General features: G+C 35.5%; 1 protein-coding gene and 1 non-coding gene across 5 annotated transcripts; both read right to left on the bottom strand.

The window, feature by feature from the left end:
- Nucleotides 1-4,842: 4,842 nt before the first annotated feature.
- On the bottom strand, nucleotides 4,843-20,817 carry LOC126631850 (CHD3-type chromatin-remodeling factor PICKLE-like). Of its 4 annotated transcripts, XM_050302032.1 has the most exons (32): nucleotides 20,790-20,817; nucleotides 20,585-20,639; nucleotides 18,642-18,791; nucleotides 17,727-17,864; nucleotides 17,468-17,622; nucleotides 17,029-17,190; nucleotides 16,526-16,770; nucleotides 16,332-16,427; nucleotides 16,106-16,242; nucleotides 15,814-16,026; nucleotides 15,628-15,735; nucleotides 15,220-15,270; nucleotides 15,029-15,128; nucleotides 14,349-14,491; nucleotides 14,166-14,269; nucleotides 13,765-13,903; nucleotides 13,494-13,663; nucleotides 13,327-13,393; nucleotides 13,127-13,249; nucleotides 11,738-11,847; nucleotides 11,563-11,644; nucleotides 10,195-10,392; nucleotides 9,323-9,479; nucleotides 9,117-9,222; nucleotides 8,737-8,847; nucleotides 8,020-8,081; nucleotides 7,850-7,926; nucleotides 6,920-7,050; nucleotides 5,974-6,349; nucleotides 5,612-5,738; nucleotides 5,431-5,504; nucleotides 4,843-5,333 (listed from the first exon to the last, which is right to left on the bottom strand). In XM_050302032.1, exons 3-32 carry the CDS (start codon nucleotides 18,786-18,788, stop codon nucleotides 4,959-4,961), a joined length of 4,284 nt encoding a protein of 1,427 aa, XP_050157989.1. In that variant the 5' UTR covers nucleotides 18,789-18,791; nucleotides 20,585-20,639; nucleotides 20,790-20,817; the 3' UTR covers nucleotides 4,843-4,958. The 4 variants fall into 4 exon arrangements, with proteins under 4 accessions (XP_050157989.1, XP_050157988.1, XP_050157987.1 ...); XM_050302031.1 differs by lacking the exon at nucleotides 20,790-20,817 and having other exon boundaries at nucleotides 20,585-20,735; XM_050302030.1 differs by lacking the exons at nucleotides 20,585-20,639; nucleotides 20,790-20,817 and having other exon boundaries at nucleotides 8,737-8,808; nucleotides 18,642-18,810.
- Nucleotides 20,818-22,281: 1,464 nt separating this feature from the next.
- TRNAF-GAA (transfer RNA phenylalanine (anticodon GAA)) lies at nucleotides 22,282-22,354 on the bottom strand. Its single transcript has one exon. It is a non-coding gene; the product is annotated as a tRNA-Phe (tRNA).

The following is a 22,354-nucleotide window of genomic DNA, read 5'->3' as shown; positions in this document are numbered from 1 at the left end:
CTAATTATAAAGCCCTAAAGCAAAAATGTATTCTTTCTTTTGATCTACCACTGCTAGTAAACTCTAGCTAGTGCATGCTCCTACATCTTTATCTTTTTTTATAAATTAATTCCACTGAATTACCTACATGTACATGCATGTCTATGCTAACAGTAACATGCAATGATGAATAATCCTGTTTATATATACCTGATGAGTTTCACTCAAATTATTGACGGCAATACTGTTTTCGATCATCTCTGCAGGTAAGAGACACGCAAAGTTCGACATCACGACTTCACGACACCGTATTAATTAATATATAAATATGTGTTACCATCAGCTACAATAATTCTTGTACAAATTCAGCTGCTGCATGTGCCTGTCTTTTCATTCCCGGATCTAATAATTTTTCAGAAAATAACATAAAAACGTATTTATTTTGAATTAATAATTGTTTACACATGTTAATCCGCCTAAAGAAACCCTAATAAATTAATAAATATGCAGAAGTCATGTTCATGGCTTCGTGAACGGTTATCCAATTGGTTTTCTGCAATTATATTCTCATATCATTCTTTTGTGTAAGTCTTCCAAGTTTAGAAGAACCAAAACTTTTGTTTTGCTGTCTAAATAATCTGTTACATATTAATTATTGATTAATAGGATACTAACTTCTTGTCACAAGCTTTTGCTTGTGGCAATTTACCTTTTTTACATTTATTTTTTATTTATTAGTCATTTTTAGAATATCGAAACAATTGAAGAAATTAGTATTTTAGGATATCGAAAGCTTCACCATTTTGGTGTGCTCCCTTTATTTATATATATAGAAAGATAGATATAGATTACAATGGCTCTTTGGTTTATAACTTCATATAAATATGCTCAAAACAATTGAAGAAAATGAATGGCGAACCCTTCAAGCTACTTAAAAGAAATTCAGAAAATGGTTAAGGCATGAACATATGCTTAATTACTTAATTATACTTAAACTTGGCCAACCTGGTTTAGTAATTGAATATTTGTACAAATGGGTTTCTGATGACCTATATAATGATCCTACGCTTTCTTGATTCGTGAAAGTCAAGTATTCGTTAATTATTTAATTATTACAGTAGTCCAAAAAAATAATTAAATCACGGTAGAGGTTGAATTATGTCTCTACTTGAAGAATAATTTATGGAATTATGCATATTTGAAATCTATTCCTTTTTTTCCTCATGATTTAGCTGCAGTGTTTGATTTAAAAGACATGGACAAACTTACTTACTTTCTGGGTTTGCAAATTCAGCATAAGACAATGGGGATATTTTTGTTAATTTGTCAAAATATGCGAAGGATTTAATACATAAAGTTGGAATAGAGTCTTGTAAACCTGCATCTACTCCATGCAAGCCTCATAATCAACTTTGGTTAATGAAGGCACACCATTGACAGGTCCTACTCTGTACAGGAGTTTGGTTGGATCTCTTCAATATTTGACATTCATAAGACCAGATATAGCATTTGTTGTTAACTCTGTGTGTCAATTTATGAAAAATACAATTGATGTGCATTTTGCTTGTGTTAAGAGGATTTTGAGATATCTTCAAGGCACTGCAATTTGTGGAGTGACTTATTCCTCATATCCAAGATACACCAGTTCATCTGATTGCTTTCTTTGACTCTAATTGGGCTGCTGATTTGAATACTAGGAAGTCAGTCACATGTTATGTGGTGTATCTAGGAAACAATTTTTATATTATGACAACCAAGAAACAGGTTTCAATTTCTAGAATCTCGACTGAGGTAGATTATAAAGCTTTAGCATATACTGCTGCTAATGTTGCTTGGATTAGGTTGCTTTTGAAGGATTTGGGTGTTGTGTTGTTTACTCCTCCCACCATTTATTGTGATAACGTGTCAGCCATTGCATTAAGTGTCAATCTAGTTTATCATTCGAGGATTACACCTTGATACAAATTATTACTTTGCCTGAGAGAGGGTTCATAAATTAGGGGATCTTCATGTTAATTACTTGCCCATTGATGAACAGACTGTTGATGTGTTAACTAAAGGACTCCATAGTCCTACCCTTGTTCGACATTGTTGCAATCTCAAACTCGGTTACCCTAGTTGAGATTGAGAGGGAATGTTGACCTATATTGCCATGTCATATGTGATAAACTTGTCTAGTAATGATAGGATTGGATTATGATAAGATTGTCATGTCATCATTAGTTTGGATAGGATTTATTATATTGGCCATAGCGTAAGAAAGGTAATTATCCTTGTATTAATAGTGAGGATAGCGATCAATACACATAGATTACTTTCTTCTTCATCAACCTCTCTCTTCGTTCTTCTTCCTTTCTTTTCTGTCATACATTTAAGAGTTGACACATGTTAATCCTATTACTAGCCGCACTCAGCGGCGGCACACGCCATTTTTTTTTCAAGAGATTTCTCTACTCTGAGAAGAGAAGCCCTACAATTTAGAAACAAATAATGACAATCTACGAGCCAAAGAAAACGCTAATAAATTTGCAGAAAACATGTTCATGGCTTCATGCACGGATATCCAGTTGGTTTTCTGCAATGAATTATATTCTCATATCATTCTTTTGTTTACGTCTTCCAAGTTTAGAAGAACCAAAACTTTTGTTCTGTGCCGTCTAAATATTCTGTTACATAATTAATTATTGATTCATTATTAGGATATAACGATGACTCTTTGGTTCATATAAATATCAATGGCGAACCTTTCAAGCTACTCAAAAGAAATTAAGAAAATGGTTAGTCAACTTTTAAACAACGATTAAATATATTCTCATGTTACTATCTACTAATTTGAAGGCACGAACATGCTTAATTAATTACACTTAAACTTGGCCAACCTGGTTTAGTGAGTATGGTACAAATGGGGTTTCTGATGACCTAGCTATATAATCATCCTACGCTTTCATGATTCATGAAAGTCAAATACTCGTTTTTCTATTTTTTATTTTATAAAAGCGACCAATTGGTGGCAGAGCCACAGTAGTCCACCCTTCAAGAGGCCGGGAAGATTCATAGAGGCATTTTACGCTATTCCTGATCACCATCGTGTGATTTACATAGCGCCATAAGTCGAACCCAAGGCTGGCCGTGTGCAATACGAGCCCCCCAACCCGTGAGCCACTCCGTGGTGGTTAAAAGTCAAGTACTCGTTAATTATCTAATATTAGTCCAAAAAATAATGAAATTGGGTGGAGGTTGAGTTGTGTCTACTTGAAGAATAATTTATGGAATTATGCATAAAATCTATATTCTTTTTTTTCCTGTTGGATTTAAAATGTACTCCTTAAGTTGACAAAAACAGGGTAATATATATATATATATATATTATCCTATTTGCTGGCACAAGCACAAAATTCAGCGCATTTTTCACACTAATTCGTATTAAATTTGTAGCATTAGTTGGGAGGATAACATCATTTAGGATGGTTCATAAAAAATTATAAAAAAAAAAAAAAAAAAGGGAATATTGTAGTTATTGGTGTTGGTGATGATAGAGAGGCTTGGGTTTTCTGTTTCGACAACGACTCGAGAGTTGAACTTTTGAGCTATGATGAGGTACCCATCGTCATCCACTCTTACAAATCAGTTGGTCCACTCCATCAGGGACGAAGCCAGAAATTTATAAGAATGGGAGCATCCTCAAATAACAAGGTACAATTAAAAATTCAAGAATTTACTACACAAAACACTTATATTTTAATCCATAAAGTTTTTCATACAACATCTTATAATATTGCTCGACATGTTTTCATGTTCTGAAAGCGATGCATGACAACATCATTACCAATACCATCAAATATCTCTCTCTATAAAAATAATCATGTTATCATTCATCCATTGATCTTCCATTAGATTTCTCAATTGATTCAGAAATTTCATGGCCGACAATGCTTTTTCAACGGTGGCAGTAGTAACTGGAAGAGTTAGTGCTAATGTCACAAGTATGTAAACTAGCGGATACACCTTGTCTTTTTTCCATTAGACCATTTTTTTTATAGTTTAATTAGAACTGACGTTGGAATTGAAATGCAATCTATTTTTTCATTTGTAGTTTAATTAGAACTTGGGAATTGGAATGCAAAAGTACACACACACACACAAAATATGCCCTATACAGCTCCATCCTTGCACTCCATCAAACCAATAACCGACCAAGTTGCTTCAGAAATGCACAATCTCTAAAGCAACTTGGTCGGATCAAAAGGTTTCCATGCACAAAGACATGTGCCATCCTGTAACCGTCCCCGCTAAAATGCCCCGTAGCCGCATCCTTAGCCCCGCTAGGTTCTTCTACATGACTAACATGTCAATGACTCGTGATTTATTCGATCATGTGGCAAAGAGAGAAAGTGCAAAGAGAGAAATGAAGTGAATCATTTCCCCATCCGAAAGGAACATCTAGTGAACCGGAAGATTTCAAGGGAGACTTGAAACAGACCAATATTAAAAACTTAAAAACAAACAAAAACAAGTTAGTTGGGCCTGCCCGGACCCGAAAAAGTTCAAGACTCGAGATTGGGTCGGCCCGGATGTGCTTGGTGGAGGAAGCTGGAGCTTTCTTCTTTGGGGCAGTGTTTGGTGAGATCTCTGGCATGGGATGTTGGATGGTGGTCAGCGGCAGGTTCTTCGGCGACGGGGGTGGAAGCTAGTCTTCTAGGGTTTTTGTTTTTCTGTGTTTGGGCTCTTCTCTTGGGTTGGGCTCTTGTTTAGTGTTAGGGGTTCACGTTTTGTTTTGTGTTTGCTATGTAATTGAGCCCCTTTGGTTGTGCTCGTGCTCTCTTGGCAATGAAAATTACCTTTGTCCAAAAAAAACATCTGAAGTTTTGACAACAAAAATGTTCTCTATTATATATGAAAGAAAAGAAGGTCCAGCCGTTTTTCAAGTTATTTCCTGTGGTTTATAAATTAGAACTAGTAGCCTAGTAACATCACTCCAATTAATCATCCAATACAATGACCCCCTTTCCCTTAGAATCGACATTGTTCTGTTCTTGCTTTCCCCGATCATCACAGATTATCCCGTCCACGGGTTCAGGGTCTAGCTCCATGATTGTAGGTTCAGGTCCTGCAGCCAAATTTGTCATCTCAGTGTCTGCCACGACGGCATGCTTTCCGTCACCTTGAGGAGATGGTGGTTTCAGAAAAACACCGCTGCTTGACTCAGCTTCCGATTGCTTACCTGGATTCAACATGAGAGATTCTGGTGGAGGATGATGGGGCACAGAAGAGAGAGTCATGTTTATCGCTTCACAAATGGTTCCTAAAGAAGTCTCAAGTGAAATATGGGCATTTCGCTCCACGACGTTGCACATCTACCAACATAGACAAGAGAAAAAAAACGAAAACAAATTGATTATCAAATCCTCATACTGAAACCAAGATTGTACACAAATAACAAATACAATGTACCTCATTATAAAGGCGAGGCAATTTCAATCGATCTGGATCGTTGTCACAAGCTGCAGCAGCAACTTCTTCGGGAGCTGCAATTTTAATCATCGCCAAGCCAATCAACAGAAGGCAACAGAAGTTCAAAAATTACCGTTATTGCTGTGCCAAGCAGAACTTCAAGAACCAGAAATAAACTTACTGATGTCTACCATTCTAGGCAACTGATCAACCATGTGACCATTAGTCTCCACGGAATGAGGGCTTGACAATATTGTAGCATTCGGTGCACTCTCAGGTTCTTCACTTCCAACCACAGTTGCTTCACCCTGGGAAAACAATCAAATCCAACATAAAAAATTTTGACCAACTATGCTACAAACTTGTCCGCTTAGAATCATGCCTACTTTCGTGAATGACTACTATACATCTAAAGCCCAATCGCTACACGAACAGGGATAATAAGATTACAAGGCACTTAAAAGTTCTTCTTTAAGCTACAACACACAACAAACAGTTGGTGCAATATGCTGGTACCACGAGATATCAAAAATCATAACTTACATATTCCTCTGCAATCAACTCTGAAACGTTCCCTTTCTCCAAAAGAAGCACCCTCTTCTTAATAAATTCTACCTGCCTTCTCTGCATATCTCTATATTGAAATAACACAGAAGAGTTATGAAACAACTGAGGTTGGTTCACGGCATCACTGGTTCCCTGGGAAACATTAGCTCCTATGTCACTTCCGCTACCATTTTCACTAGCATGGTTGCTAGGTCCTTCTCCATTTGTTGCTTTCTCACCATTCTGTGCTTGTGTATTAACTTGTCCAGGGAGGGGTAAATTTATAAAGGGGAGATTCAACTCTTGACAGATAACTTCTTGAAGCCTCAGGTCCTTGTCATCAACAATAGCTTGCCATCTTCCATATCCATGCCTAAAGATCCAAATAAGCAAACAGTAAGTGAAGAATTAACATAAAAGGACCACTCAGCATGTACAAATATATGCAAAGAAAATGTAGAAATGTCTCGTGAATAAAATCAGAAATGGCATAAGCCTATACGTTGCATACAAACAAAAGCAAATTGGTTTAAACGCATATAGAAACATGGTACAGAAGTTTTTATGCTAATCCACAAATGTTCAGTTTGGCTCGGTTTCGGAATAAATGAGTACATGCTCTTCAACTTCTAAAGATAGATGCAGAATCAGGAGACACCCAAAAGAACAGCAAACCTTATTTGGACAATTTCTACAGAATATTATTCCTGGTCAAGTTGATATATTGCCCTTCTGGCTATCCTAAGAAGTATCAACCCAAATTAGTGCAAGCAAACTTACATGATTATCAACAACTGCACTGCCAACAGACGCAGACGAAGCCATGTATATACATATATATGAGCATATGACATGTAATGTTCCACATCAGACAGACAAGAAAAGTAAAATTATTAACAGCAGATGCAAAAATACTTGTAAATATCAAGCAGTAAATTCATACTTAATTACGGCACGCAGCAATGTCAAATCATGTTCCTCCTTCCAATACTTTCCACCCTTCAATCCAGGGTGGAACAACAAGGTATCCTGTGAAAAAAGTGAAGCCCCTGGATTTCTTAATGCTGCTTCCACCTATCATTGCAACAAAAAAGAAAAAAAAAACAAATCAGATGAAAGTATGTTACTTTTGATTCCAAATCCACCTTTTATATCCTCTCTGTGTGGCTTTCCCCACTCTTCAACGTGTTTATGTGATATTACTTTTCATTAGAAAATTCGATTTGCAACTTCCAAGTAATACTTCAGGTGGTTTGGACACGTGAACTAAAGACTCACAAATGCTCCAGTTAGAAGATATGACTATGAGACAGAGGGTCAAGGAAGAAAGGGTAGAGGAAGACCTAGGAAGACTTGGAGCTAACGCAAGACCTGGCGCAAAACCGAGAGTGGCGTGCTAGGATTCCTACAGCTGACCCCACTTAGTGGGATAAGGCTTGGTGGTTGTTTTTGTTTTGCAAGTAATACGTAACCAAGTGATGCTTGCCTATCAACAGTTTGTCAAGTTATGTTGCCTGTCATGAGCAGGGCATATTGTCTTATCCCATGGCAATATAACATGCCAGACTGCATATTATAGTCATACTTAAGAATTCTAACAAGTATATCAAACATAGAATACAAACTAAATAAATCTAGACCACCGTTTATTTGAGGAGATCAAAACAATTGATCACCTTCAACACTCTCGACAAAATAATACAACAGTAAAAACTCAACTGACAACCCACATTACTCATTTGGTTAGAATATGTCCAAATACCAACTAATATTTTTCCGTAACATACTTATTTTCCAATTAAGGAAATAAGAAAAAGATAAATCTGAATAGTATGATCATAATCATCAATTGAACTTGTGAGTACAAGCTTACCCTTTTCTTCACCAGCATCAAAGTTGCAACCCTAATAAGTACATCTCCTATTCTGAGCCCGTCTTTAGGTACACCATCTACAACCAAGATAAGCAACAGTAACACATTAAGATGAGGACATCGAACATAGAGGGAAGATGAAAACAACATGAGTCACAACAATTTATCACCTGCAAAGGTTGGAGAGTCATTATCTCCTTCAGCTATGTGCTCCAAGAATAGTTTAGCATATCTGTAAAAAAAAATACAGAATACAAAATAAATTCTTCACATTTATACACAGCACAATAGACACAACTATTCAAGCAAGCATAAAGTCATTTGGAATGTGCTTATGCTAAGTTGTGATGAATATGAGACCTCAGGTGTGTGTATATATATATATATATATTGATAACCTTGAAAGACCGAGCGTCCATTTACACCATTACCTTATAACTAATGATCAAGATGACAGCCCATTTTATCAACTTATATGGTGTTTTTGAGTTTTTAAAGGCATATTTGGAAACTTTTAATGCTACTGAGAGGAAGGAAATTTGAATATCATTCTAGTTACACAAATATGGATTACATCCAAACTGTCTAGTACTTATCCCTAATTCACACTATATTTCATTAATGTGATTCACCATTTATTAAATACTGCTAAATACCCAAATTAACAATTAAAAAATACAGGTGCATCACATTGTCACCCCTGGATATCTACAAAATATAATATTCAATTAATCAATGGACATCTGAAAACAGCATGTAAAAAATCCAACAATCCTGAAAAGCATGTGGACAAGTGAGGAAAGAAGACAAAGACAATACCAATATTAAATTCCAGTGACCTACCATAAGAAATTAACTCAAAATGGATGCAAATATGGAGGCATTACCTATCTACTTCTTCAAATGTCTTCTTCATGCGTGCTGTAAACTCTTTCCAGTCATAATCCCCCACTCCGAACCTGCACATTCCAGAGAATCTTATCACCAAAAAGAACCCCCTGCTCAAACACATACACAAGGCAATTTAAAATGTAGAAGCACACTCACAAGGACATAAACCCCTAAACCCAAACATGCAGATACATTCCAGACATCCTTGTCAGAATAAAGTTACACAAATTACAATTTGAAATGTAGAAACACCCACTTCCACCAGGCATGCGCATCTGTGTACATACACATGCTGTAGCACAGAATCGGTGGAGTTTTAGTGGTTCAACATAATAATAAGTGCTAGACAAGAAAACTACAAATTTTAAGAAACTACCTCATCAAGACTTGTACAAACATGGCTCTCTGACTTTGATTGAAACCCAAAACTTTGAAGGATCTTCCTTCTCCTTCCATCAAGGGAGGGGGCTCCATACTTTCCACTGAAAAATAATTCATTTCAAAGTGTTAGTATGATAAGCAAGAGAGCAACTAGTTGTTAATTTGTCATCAACTTATTTAGACAGTACATGAAAAACATACCACGACTCCTCTTTCTGTTAGGCAGCCTCTTCCCCCCAGAAACAGTTCCGGATGATGATGTTTCACCATCCATCACTTCAGCTTCATAGTTATCATCTTCACCGTCAGAACTCACATCTTCCAAACCAGCAAGATCGTCATCATCAACAGATACCATCTGAAAATATTCCAAAAGCTTAAGATGTCTAATGGCATCTGTTACCATAGATCTCTAATAACATGGTTTCATCTCAAAACCAAATTAAGAATTTTGGATTGTTTTTCCTAAAAAGTTAATACATGAGATAAATCATCCACATATTAGTTGAGATCTTCAAAGAACATGGCCTCAAGACGCATGCACATTCAACCATACCTTAGATCTGAAAGCCATCACCTTCATCCGCATCTTTCTGGGCTAAACAGGTGGGCACGGGGGGGAGAGGAGAGAGAGGGTGGGGGGAATAAATACTCTGAACGAATATTTTTCACTCTTGAATAACATGGTAAGGGTGTTGATGGGTTTACTTTATCATTCGCTCACTTCTTTAATTGGGAATGGCTATTCTAATGATTCTTTGACATCCTAGTGCCGAACTTACCAATCTCAAAATAGTGATCTGCCTATTAAGGGTGATACGATGGACCTATATGCGCGTCTGATTTTGCTAATCAAGGTTTAGTTTTTTTTCTCAATTTAAGCCAATTGCCCTTTTTAAATTGTTTTGAAGGTAAAATGGAAGTTCTTTAAAACAATTTGTACGGTATAATAAACGAGCTACCAAACTCCTAATCGAATAATAAAGCTTTGATGCCCTGGGGGACGGTAAGGCATAAATTCAGTGATCAAAGGGTAAATATAAAACTATGTTAGTGCAACTTTAGTGCAATACCTGCTTACGACTTCGCTTTCCTTTTCCCAAAGCATTAAATTCTTCAACTTTATGCACTTCATATTTGTCTTTTAATAACTCTTCCCAGTAATTTGTTCTTTCATAACTGCTCGCAAGAGGTCGACTTTCCATAGTAACCTTTTGTGGTTCCTCCTCTGCTACAGCCTCTGCTTCATCAATATATTCAAAATTCGCAACCTATAACACATGATACTAGTTTAATTTCCTTAAAAAAGGATCACCATGAATCATAAGTCAATAGAGAGGCATGAGATAAGACAGTTGTAGATCATGTGGAGCAAGAATGCCTGGTATTAGAAATTGTGACCCTGCATGATAAGACATAATGGAAATAAAATCCCAAACTCAGCTACAGGTTCTGCAGACAGAAACTTTGACTTCAATAACATACAGATGAAAATATCACCTGCTGGTGCTTGAACCCCCTTTCTAAAGAAGAAATTATTCAATAAGGAGAAAGAGGAAAAAGGGATATATAAAGTAAACTCATAATTTCCCTTAGTTACTTACTGAAATATATGAATAAAGAATTTTTGAGGTCATAAATTATCCAAAACAAAATCGAATTTAATCTCTTACATTTCACGTGTCTTCATATTTAGGTAAGCATTTAATTAAGAAGATTTTCAAGTTAATGTAAGTAAAGGACTACAAAGATAGCAATTCATGTGATGCAACAAAGAAATAAGATAAAGAACAAAGACTGTTTAAAAGAGGGGGAGTGTTACAAAATAAGAGACCCTTCATCCCCGTTGGTTCCAATTGTGACAACAACTGACTTTCCCAATCAACCACCAAGTGATTTTAATAATCTATAACCACTATCTATACACGAATGATTGTGTAAAGGCATCTAGAAACATCCCTAGAGATGGTTAAAATTAGAACCACAAACATTATACATACATTTTGCCTTGTTAAAATCGACCTAAATGTAACAACTTTAATTTACAACCATATAGAATCCATCAGTTAGTGTGTGCTACAAAACATGACCAACTCCCTAAATTAAATGTTACTGTGCTACCGTGGACTAGTCAAAGCTCATCTAGAACAAGTGAGGCACTACATCAAAGTAAAAACAATTGGTACCCAATAGACTACCATGCTTAAAACAATGCTGCATTTCTAACAGTGTCCAATGCCTGTGTGCTACAACCCACATGTTGCCAACAGAACAAAAGCCCAGGGCACCAATGAAAATTTATAACCTTGTAAGTTGTAACTACCAAACAACAATATCAACTATAGTGCTGAGGCAAATAAGCCTTGTGCAAACCACCACCAGCATGATGCATTTGAAATATAACCGTAAGGACCTTTACTATCTATGTTGTAGAATATCACCTTGAAGGCCTTTAAAAATCCATCTTCATCTTCATCATCCAACAAAGCCTCATCATCCCCAGCTTGATCACGATCCAGTAGTCTACCAACAAAGAAACAGAGCAAACAATAATTTTGAGAACATTTATTGAAATGCCAAATCATTTCACTGAAACAAAGTGGCCTATACATTTACCTATCTATTGCAGCGTCATCATAATGGATTTGACGGGATTTTCCTGCTTCATCATTTTCGTCAACAAATAACTCCTTCGATCCATACCTTATGATGTCATCTAACTCTTCCTAACATAAATTAAAATCATTTGAAACTTGATTACATTTTCAAGGTACATAATGTCTATACACCTCTAACTGCAGTTATCTGAACTTACATTCAACTTCTATTAAAGTAACTGCAAAGAAGAAATTTTAAAAGCACAGCTCAATAGGAAAAAGTGACAAATATGAAAAAGTTCATTCAATTGACAAAATGTAACAGATAAATGCTTCACTTTTCCTTTCAAATAAGAATGGCTGCCTATTTTTTTTGTTAAATAACACTATGGTCCCTGTGTTTGCTCATATTTTTGTTTTTGACACCAATTTGGTCCTTGTTCTATCCCAATAACAATCTTGGTCTGCTTTGATGTCCTCTGTGTGTTGTGTGCTGACATAAATGCCCAAATTAGACATAAGGACCCAAATGGTTAACAACTAAATAATATGCAAATTGAAAACACAGGAGCCAAATTGAAATTCATAACTTTCCAATGTATTTTTTTTTTCTTTCAGACTTTCAATTTGGTCCCTGGATTTCAATCATATGCAATGTGTATTAGCTACCTACATTCTAAACCACAAAGCCATCTCTTCCACTAGAATTATCCAGGATACAAAATTACAAATAGCATGCATAGAGATGCAATCATCCATGGTTACGAAACCCATTTCACTCTGTTTGCAACTTATAATTCAAACTGTTCCTCATTCAACCCCAAGAGAAGAGTTTTCTAGATTCAAAGTTGTTCCCTACAGATATACTTGAGCTTTTTTAGCTTAAAAAATCCTAATTTCACATATATAATACATCTCAAAACTATTGACCTATAGGGGGTAGAAGTACTTTGGGGAAGAGTAAAATATTGGGCAGCCCTTTGGGCTTCAGTCTCAAATATTTTTAATAATTACTCTATTTCTCAATTACTGTGGGACTTGTTAGCAGCAGTAAAGTGAGTTAGGTCTAGCTATTGTTGCTGTAGCCAAATCCTAGTGAGAGTTTTTTTCTTGTTTCTTGTTAATGGTGGATTTCTTATCCACTCCAGTGTATTTCTCATTTCTTCTATAAAATGTTTTGTTTCTTCTCAAAAAAAAAAACTATTGACCTATAACTTCAAATTGGAATCCGGCTCTTCCTTTCCAACTGAAAACCAATCATTTTACCTTCCAAAATATTCGTAATCAACCAACTACACATTTTGTTTTCTTTCACATGCAAAAAAAAAAGTATAAACTAATCATGAAAACTAAATTTAGTTTGCCACTAGACTAAAAACGACCCACACGTCCAAAGACATTTGCATACCTGGTTGATATCTTGTTTCTTTAACCTTCCAACAACCAAATGCTCCAATACCATTTTCTTCTTTGTCATTTCCATCATCCGTTCTTCAATGCTTCCTCGGGTTACTAGCCTATAAATCATTACCTGCAACCCCGAAACCACTATGCAGTTTAAGACACAGTAACCAAACAACCAGATATCAATGAAGAAGTAATTTCAACCTTGTTAGTTTGCCCAAGTCGATGAGCTCTTGCCATAGCTTGTAGATCAGCATGAGGATTCCAATCACTGCAGACCAAAAGCAAATTTGTTGAAGAAAGTTCCATGACACTACCTATTTAATTATTGCATAAAGGTAACTATGAATCAATGTAAGCGGTAAAATTACCTATCATATATGATCACTGTATCTGCAGTTGCAAGGTTTATTCCTAAGCCCCCAGCTCGAGTAGATAGCAGAAAACAAAATCTAGAAGAATTTTTGGCATTAAATCGATCTATTCTTATTTGTCTCTCAGCTCCACCAACTTTTCCATCTATCCGTTCGTACTGCCATTTCTGATCAAAAAATTGACAATTTTACAATATCAAATGTTTCATTCTGCAAACTCCAACATCAAAGAATGTCAACAAACAACAAAATAGCGACGAATTAATACTTTGAAAGTACAATAGTCTTCTAGCAAATCAAGCATGTGCTGAAACTGTGAATATATGAGAACTCTATGCCCTTGCTCCTTAAGTTTCACCATCATTTTGTCTAACAATTGCAATTTCCCAGAAGTTTCCAATAGCTGTCTGTCAAATAGTAAAAGAAAAGTGGAATCAGCTATCTCAGGAACTCAAAGAACAACACCTCAGAAGGTCTATAGCTTACTTTAAATAGTATAGTTCAAGAAAATGCAGACTCTCTTCAACACAAGCGCAAGGCTAAAATAATCTATCATGGCCTTATGAACTTAAGCACCCAAATGAGCCACCAACTCTATACAAGAAACCAGTACATCAAATAGACAGCACTAAAGGATCATATCGACAAATAAGAAAGAAATAGTATTACTTGAAAGCTTCATTTGGATCTTCTATGTCTGGTTCAACTCCCTCTAACATAAACGGATGACAACAAAGCTTGCGCAATTCCATAACCACATTGATAAGAGATATCTGGTATAAAACCAAAATATTGTCAGACTGGAGTAGAATGAAAAAATAATAATTAAGTTCACTGGGAACGCAGTCTTACCTGTGCACCACCTCGACGAGTTAGTATCTGATAGTTACGGGTCAGAATTGCTTTGTAATACTCTTTCTGTTTGCTGCTTAAATCAACGCGTAATATCAGTTCCTTTTTAGGAGGTAGTTCCTTCATCACATCCTTTTTCACTCCTGCACCAATTACCATTTGCACACATTTTACCTAACTTTTCAATTATAATGGCCAATACAAACTAAAAAAACATCTCATTGTAAAATCCAAATTATCCTTAAAGCATATCTAAAGGGAGCCTTATGGACTAGGCAAATTGATAATTTTGCCTCAAAATTGAAAAAACAACTTTTAGCCCAACAAAATTCGCCTAGTCAAGTAGAAGCCTAGGCACCTTGTGAGGCCAAACTAGCCCCAGCCCAAGCCTTGGGTAGCATGGGACACATTTAACATTTAAAATCCTAGCCTCTAGGCCTTCACCACTAGAACCAAAAAATATTGGTAGGCAATATCATCGTTTTGAGGGGCTAGATTTTGCCTCTAGCCTCCAGCACTTGCCCAACACATTAGACATGCTCTTAATGAATTAAACCTCTGGGTAAAACAAATAAACAAACAAAAACAAGAATCAAATAGCAAGCATAATGTAATACGTCTTTAAGAGATATTTAAATGGTATTAGTAAACCCAAACTTGAAAGGATTTAAGATTTATACTTCTTAGGAGATGGGGAGCCAACATTCTATGAAGCCGTGAAACTTGTTCCTCTTGATTTATATCCTTAAACTCTTCCTGAAACTCTTCCAGACTTCCGAACTGCAAGTATTTTACCCTCCAGTCAAATAATAAGACAATTTTGTTTTCAACTAGCTAAACTTCAATACCTTAAAGTTGATAGTATACTAACCTTCCCAGCATCAAGGAAATGCATAAGCATAAAGAGCTCGTCCAGATTGTTCTGAAATTTTGATCACATGTCAGCAAAATTATAAGTTGATAACAGACAAAAAAGACAACCTGACCATTATTTGTGATACCCAAAGACCCATAAGGAACAAGAACACCATAAAACTGACAAAAAGGAAAATTTGACTTATTATTGGTGATACCTGGGGATCCATAAGGAACAAGAACAATATAAAACGACAAAAAAATGAATCAGATTTCACAGAGAAGGAACTGTAAAACATAACTAAAATGGGCCAATTTTTCAAGAAAAGAAAATGAAAAATAAAGAGAATCATCTTTAGAAAGTTTTAAAACAGGGAAAACTAAGCAAAACATATATGTAACACAAAACAATCTCATAACAAACCTGGAGGGGAGTGCCGGTCAGAAGCACACGATGATTAGTCCAATACTGCTGTAATGATGAGAATAATTTTGAATCCTTATTTTTTAGACGATGACCTTCATCAACAATCTGCATATGGAGGTCAGCATTAGGCAGATATCAGACGTTGAGGACCAATAATGTGTACAGTGAGCCACTGAATGTTACCATGCACTCCCACTTTATTGGTTTTAGTGACGTTGAGTCTAAGTTGATCATCTCATACGATGTCAAGAGAACATCAAATTTGATCCTATCTTGCTTGCTTTCGCTAACAATTTGACCAGATTTCTTTTTCTTTATCTTCTTGTGATTTTTGGGGAAGTAAAATTCATATTCCCGTATGACAGCACGCGCTTGGGAAGAGCCAACATACATAACCTGAACCAAGTGAATTTCTAATCAGAACCACACTTACTTACAAATGATTATAAACAAGACAGATATTTAATTTGCATACCACATTCATTTGAGGTGCCCATGTTGCAAATTCCCGTTCCCAATTTCTTAATGTTGAAAGTGGAGCCACAACTAGATGTGGAGAGACTTTCTCTTCAAAAAGAGATGCTAAAAAAGCAATACTCTGTATAGTTTTACCTACAACCACATAAAAATTCAAACTGTTGGTAAAGTCCAGCTATCTAGAAGAAAAGGAAATAAAATTTCAAGGATAGACAAAGACTGACCAAGTCCCATCTCATCTGCAAGTATAACATGAGTTTGTTTGGACCAGGAGAAACGTAAGAAGTTCAACCCTTCAAGCTGATACGGATGCAGAGTGCCTTTAATTGAACAAAAAAGTACATGATCAAACTAAATAACCCAGGAAGAGACATACAAGCAAGAATGCAGAAAAAGCATAGCAGACAGATTAATGTACCTCCAGAAAGAAAGTCGGGACTGCCTTCATACTGTTGAAACTCTTTCTGCTTATATTTTGAGTCCATGGCATCTCTAAGACTGCTCTTCTGCTTACTAGACAAAACTTTATGAGACCTAGACTGAATTCTGTTGAATCTCCCTATTTCCGGCTGAAATGCAGCTATGTCCGATTCGGATTCCCAATAGCACTCATCATAGGGAAGTTCTTTCCACTTTACTAAATATTCTTTCTCATCGTCTTCCCTGAAGCATCCAACAAGTATTACCTCAGACTCAGTAGAAACTTAATGACATATATTAAATGAAGCCTGCAGTCTTCTGTTTAAACAGTGATTCATCTTATATTTAACAAGTACGCTTGAGGTTCTCTCTTAAAACCTTCTTATATAAATTCAAATTTCAAATAGACTAAAAATTACAAACCATACTTCAAGAAAACAAAACCAAAACACAAATTATATGATATTAAATAATTACAAAAGAGGTTTAAAATGGGTAAACCTGCAAGCCAGAATTCGATCAACAGTAGTCCATTCAGGTCGAATGGCAACAAAATCATCCTCAGAGTTATTACTTGATTCCATTTGACGATGGAAATTATTTACTTTTGTCTTCAAACGTGGATGGGCCTTAAAAGCTTTCACAAACTCCTTCTCTGGAACCCTGAACAAAAATATATGTAGTAGGATGAACAGGGATGATGAAGATGTACCAATGTAGTAGGGTAAACTGAAACTCTTAAATTGACAAAAGATCGGAGAAAAGTTAAGTAAATCGAGTTTACTGCTAAAAAGGTGATACAATGTGCTAAATAAGTACAGCTAGAAAGTATTAGGGCAGGTTTCCAGAGTCAAACTTTACTGTAACCGGTTATGCTTAAAGGAGTTCGAACAAACAGAGTTAGCCGGTACAGATAAACATAATAAGCAGAAACCATTACCATGTGCAATGCAGATAAGATAGTCCCTTCCACTTTACAAGATATTGTTTTACAAAAATTTGCTTTGAGCCCAGCGTTGAGGCATCACTATCACCAGCTACAGTAGGGCGCATTTCACAGTCCAAAATCTTATCAATATCATTTAACGGGCTTACCTGCAAAAAAGAAAAAGAAAAAAAAAAATTCCCAGCCTATCACCAAATCCTACAATCCTGTAACTAGTTTATTTACAAAACTGAATTTAGAAAAGAAATCCTACACATTCAGGGCATCTCCAGTTGCCAGGGGGAGGTGATCTCAATGGTGGAAGTAAACACTTAGAATGGTAAGCATAACTACATGTTTCACAGTCCAGAAGATTCCCACTTCCGCCACAGGCTTGACATGAATTCTCTTTCTATTTGTCCCAAAAGAAAAATAGAAAAATGTAAGCCAAGGATTTTTTATAAAAATTTTAAACAGGAAGGAAGCATGGGAACACGGCAGTTTTGAAGGAGTGCTAACAATCGCCAAAAGGAAAAACACATAACAATAATTCCCTGAATTTGAGACAGAAAACTATAATAACGTATCAGAAAGTAAAATTTCATTTCAAATCTCCCAAGGAAGTATTACTTCCAGCATTGTCCTATGATGTTAAGTTCAAAATTCATCAAGCAAGGACTGCAATGTTTTGAACAAACTATATTTGACGCATACTATAAGAATTTTGATCTTCCCAGTCCAAGTTGTGCAGTAATGGAGAGAATTTTTCTTTCAAGAACAGCAAAGAACCAATACAGAGTTCATTTAGGATGAAAAGTTTCTTCTGCATCTTTTTTCTTGCCGAGTATCAAGAATGCTATTAGTGGAGTGCAAAAACTTTAAGACCTTATCCAAATATTGATTATCTGTTTTCTAGAGCATTAAAAATCCAGTAACCACTGGACAAATTACTACTACCAAAAACTTCAGTTCTTTTATTTTCACAGAAAGTCCTTCGTTAATTCATTGGTAGATGGTATTTTCAGAAAATTTATGCTGAAATATCCATGTGGTTCTTGATGCATAATTACTCCAATTATTTGTTACAATTCGCTATTCAGTATCATGCATGGTGATGACTGATAAAAAGAAGAGAGCGAGAAACCCACGAAAACAAGAGAAATAATAATAAAAATTAGTTGAAACAAACCGCGTCACTCCTAATAATCTTTTCAAACTTTTCCGGAGCTGTCCCACGTTTTCCAGACACAAAATCAGCCTCATCATCGGACTCATCAATGTTGTACACCGGTCTTCGGTCTGACCTAACGCGAAGCCTCTCCACCAGGCTACTCATACTCTGCAAGGAAGGAAGGGGGCGGTAAACTGAATCAGCAACTGGATCATCCATGAGAAACTTGGGAAGAAGCTCTTATCCGCTAATTAAGCAATTCTACCTGAAATGGTCTAACTGTGATATCTATACATTAACCACAGTAGTCTTCTGTTTAAAATTAATTAGAAAATTTTCTTTAGAACACAGTCAAACCCATCTACCTAACAACATTTTCAACTCTTGAAATCTCTACTTGTTTCATTTTCTCTTCTATTTTTCTTTTTTCTTTTTTTCTTTTTTTTGCGAGATTCATATGCCTGAAACTTTTAAAATGACACTGTACATCATATGCACTGCAAATATGATTATGCAAGCACAAGCTGAATTAGCGGAAATAATTACCTAGTATTGCTAAAATGATCAACTAAATTTAGCAAGATGCTATTATCTTTTAACCAAAATGGCAATATAACAATTCCATGAACAGAACAGCTGAAACGTTATACAGAAAACCAATTAAATACAAGACCTAAATGGTAAGCGAAGAAAAATCCTTGTAATCCTACAATAAAGAAATTACCCAAACCCGCCTATCTACGTACAAAAGCGGTTCTTTGGAACAATAATCCCATTATTTAATGTGAAGCCATAACTGATGAAAGAAAAAGTATAACTGTATACGTGCATACGTAGATGGATTGTACGAAGATACATACAAGTACAATAATACAAACAACTACACAATTACACACGCACACAAGCAACATCCACATGCATAAAGCATCATAATCTTGATTAGAATGTTCAAGCAATCCATATATGCTAGGAACAAACTCGTAAGAATTCCTCATTTATAAAGACTGTCACTTTTCTTATACGAAGCAACATAAAAAATATAAAAAAAACATCTTGCATTATCAATAATCACACAATTCAAAACAAACTCATGCAAGAAATAAAACTTAACAGCTGAAACTTCAAGTAACCAACCCCGCACTGAAAATGCGCACATGAGAATTCTCATCAAGAAAGCAATAATAATGAAAAATCACCCCCCGTTTGTCAAAACAGCAAAACAACCGTCCAAGACCAAATTCACAAGCAACATGAAGGGTTTCTTGGACAGAAAAATTTAAAACCCAATCGTATAAACAGAAAAGGAACCATAAAAGACCAAAATTCAAAACCCATTTGAAGGGTTCCTAGTGCAAGGAATAATTAAAATTTTCCCACCAATTTTCTGTCACTCGGTGGAGTAATGTGTTTTCGACATGTAAAAACACAAAACGCAAAACCCATTGGTTAAAACAGCAAAACAACCCTCACAGACTGAAATTGACATCCCATCTCAAGGGTTTCTTATGCAAGCAAATTACAATTTTCCCACCAATTCTTGGTCACTCGGTGAAGTTATATGTTTAAGCTAAACATACAAAGAAAAAACACAAAACCCATCTACAAAAACAGCAAAACAACCCTAAAAGACTGAAATTCACAACCCATCAGAAAGGTTTCTTGAACAGAAAAACCAGAAATTTCCCACCATTTCTTGGTTAAAACTTAAAACTTAGTTAACTGCTATGTGTTCGATTGAGGAATACACAGTCAAAAAAACACAAAACCCTGTTTCCAAAAACAGCAAAAGAGCCCCAAAAAGCTCAAAATTCACAAAACCATTAGAAGGGTTTCTTGGACATCAAAATTCAGCAAAATTCACAAACCATCTCCTTGCATTGACTAAGTGAAGTCATATGTGAGCGTTTAATTAATAACATATTAGCGTAATTAAAATGCGTTAATGGAAGAGAAGGAGTTACCGGAGCTCGGTGGATCTGGGGGACAAATTATTTCCAAAGCGTGCCTGAAAGCCCCCTGAACCCAAAACGGCCGGGTTTGGAGCGGGTTAGAGAAAAACGAAACAGAATAATTAAGAAAATAAATGGAAAATAAAAAATAAAGGAAGTGAGGAGAGAGAGAGAAGGGGAGAGAGAGAGAGAGAAAGATGTCAAATGATTTTCTTACCCCTCAGACACTGTAGAGGATTTTCAGCATGGAAATTGGAACTTTGTTTACTTTGGGGAGGCTTTTTATATAGCTCTAATCTTGGCTTGCATGTAAATTTTAAGGTTGGTGAAGGATCTTAAGGTCTTTTCACGTTACATAATAAGTTCGAGGTTTTGAAATTTATTTGAGTTTGGGGACTATAAAATAATTTGGTTGAAACTCGGGGGCGTATAATTTAATTTCTTTGTAGTCATAGTGCATGTGTTTTCAACACCTTTAAGACCATCTCTAACTCTTGAGTTAAAACCTAAAATTTTTAGTCCATAAATTGTGTAAAAAATATTTTGTTAAGTGTTGAATATTACATAATAGTAATGATAAACAAATCATAAGATGATTCTTGTCTATTATATTTAAACGAAGTGTTATGCAGTTTATATCACTTTTACTATATCTACATGACACATGAATTTATCTAAATCATGTGTGAAACAGTTTAGAGTATATACGACAAAACGCACTTTGTGTCAAACGTGATGCTAGTGACATTGACAAAACACTATTGATCCATCTTGATAAAAAAAAAACCTCACGTCAAGGATGACCAAATGAGATGAAAAAATCATTACCAATGATTCCAAAATATCTAAGTAGCATTATACATAAACTATATCGTTTTCAAGTTTGCTTATTCAACTGGGAAGTTAAATCATTACTTTTAAATTGTGAAATGCAATGCATCGTTGTCAACAAAATTTAAGAAATCTATGTAGATGTGTGTGTAATAGAACATTAGACTTCATACCCAAGAAAGAACTTCGTCATGGAAATTTCACTCACAGCCCAAATAAAACAATTACAAAAATGACAGAAAAAATAAAGTACTATATCTTAGCAACAAAAGATGAAGCATTTTGGACATATGCAAAATACTTAAAACTTCAGGGACCATATCACAAATATCCTAAAATGGTTTATGCTTATCTACAAATTGCCCATCCGATGCAGAGGCGTTACATGTTGAGCAACAAGTCGGTATTCTCATCGGATTTTTTTTTTGTGTGAATTTCGGAAATTCGTAAATTGTGTATGTTCATTGTATATCGTGTAATCATAAAAAAATTTCGAATTTTTATTTAAAAATAATATTTGATAAAAACTGACTACACAATATACGATGAACAGACACGATTCACAAATTCCTAAAATCTTGGTCAAAATGATCTTGAAAAGATCCTGGTGGTTGAGCAACAAATGACAATCGGGATTACGGCATATTCCCATAAATCCGTTTTGGAATTTTATAATATTAAACATTTTTTTATTTAACATAAATAGAAAAAATTAAAATTCGAAATTAACTAAGAAAAATAATTAAGAAATTAAAATCTAAAAAGGTGAAAAGCCCAGGTCCCAACGTAGAAGCCCATACGAAGATGTCTGGCTAAAATAAGCAAGCAAAAGCCCAAGCCCACGTGAATATAAAGTGGAATAAATAAAAAACGAAGCATGCGGTGAAGGTGGATCGAACACCTGACCTTCAGATCTTCAGTCTGACGCTCTCCCAACTGAGCTATCCCCGC

The sequence above is a fragment of the Malus sylvestris genome, chromosome 8 (assembly GCF_916048215.2).
Source record: "Malus sylvestris chromosome 8, drMalSylv7.2, whole genome shotgun sequence".
Lineage (NCBI taxonomy): Eukaryota > Viridiplantae > Streptophyta > Magnoliopsida > Rosales > Rosaceae > Malus > Malus sylvestris.
The sequence above is the reverse complement of the archived record's forward strand: the minus strand, read 5'-3'. Positions and strand labels throughout refer to the sequence as shown.

What these genes read in the sequence shown, in the direction of transcription:
- LOC126631850 (XM_050302032.1), bottom strand. Translation starts at nt 18,788, where the DNA reads ATGAGTAGCCTGGTGGAGAGGCTTCGCGTTAGGTCAGACCGAAGACCG. An exon ending in ACATTTGAAGAAGTAGATAG is followed by an intron (nt 8,082 to 8,736) that starts GTAATGCCTCCA and finishes TTTTTTTTACAG; the next exon opens with ATATGCTAAACTATTCTTGG. An exon ending in AGTTGATTGCAGAGGAATAT is followed by an intron (nt 5,739 to 5,973) that starts GTAAGTTATGAT and finishes TTGTTTTCCCAG; the next exon opens with GGTGAAGCAACTGTGGTTGG.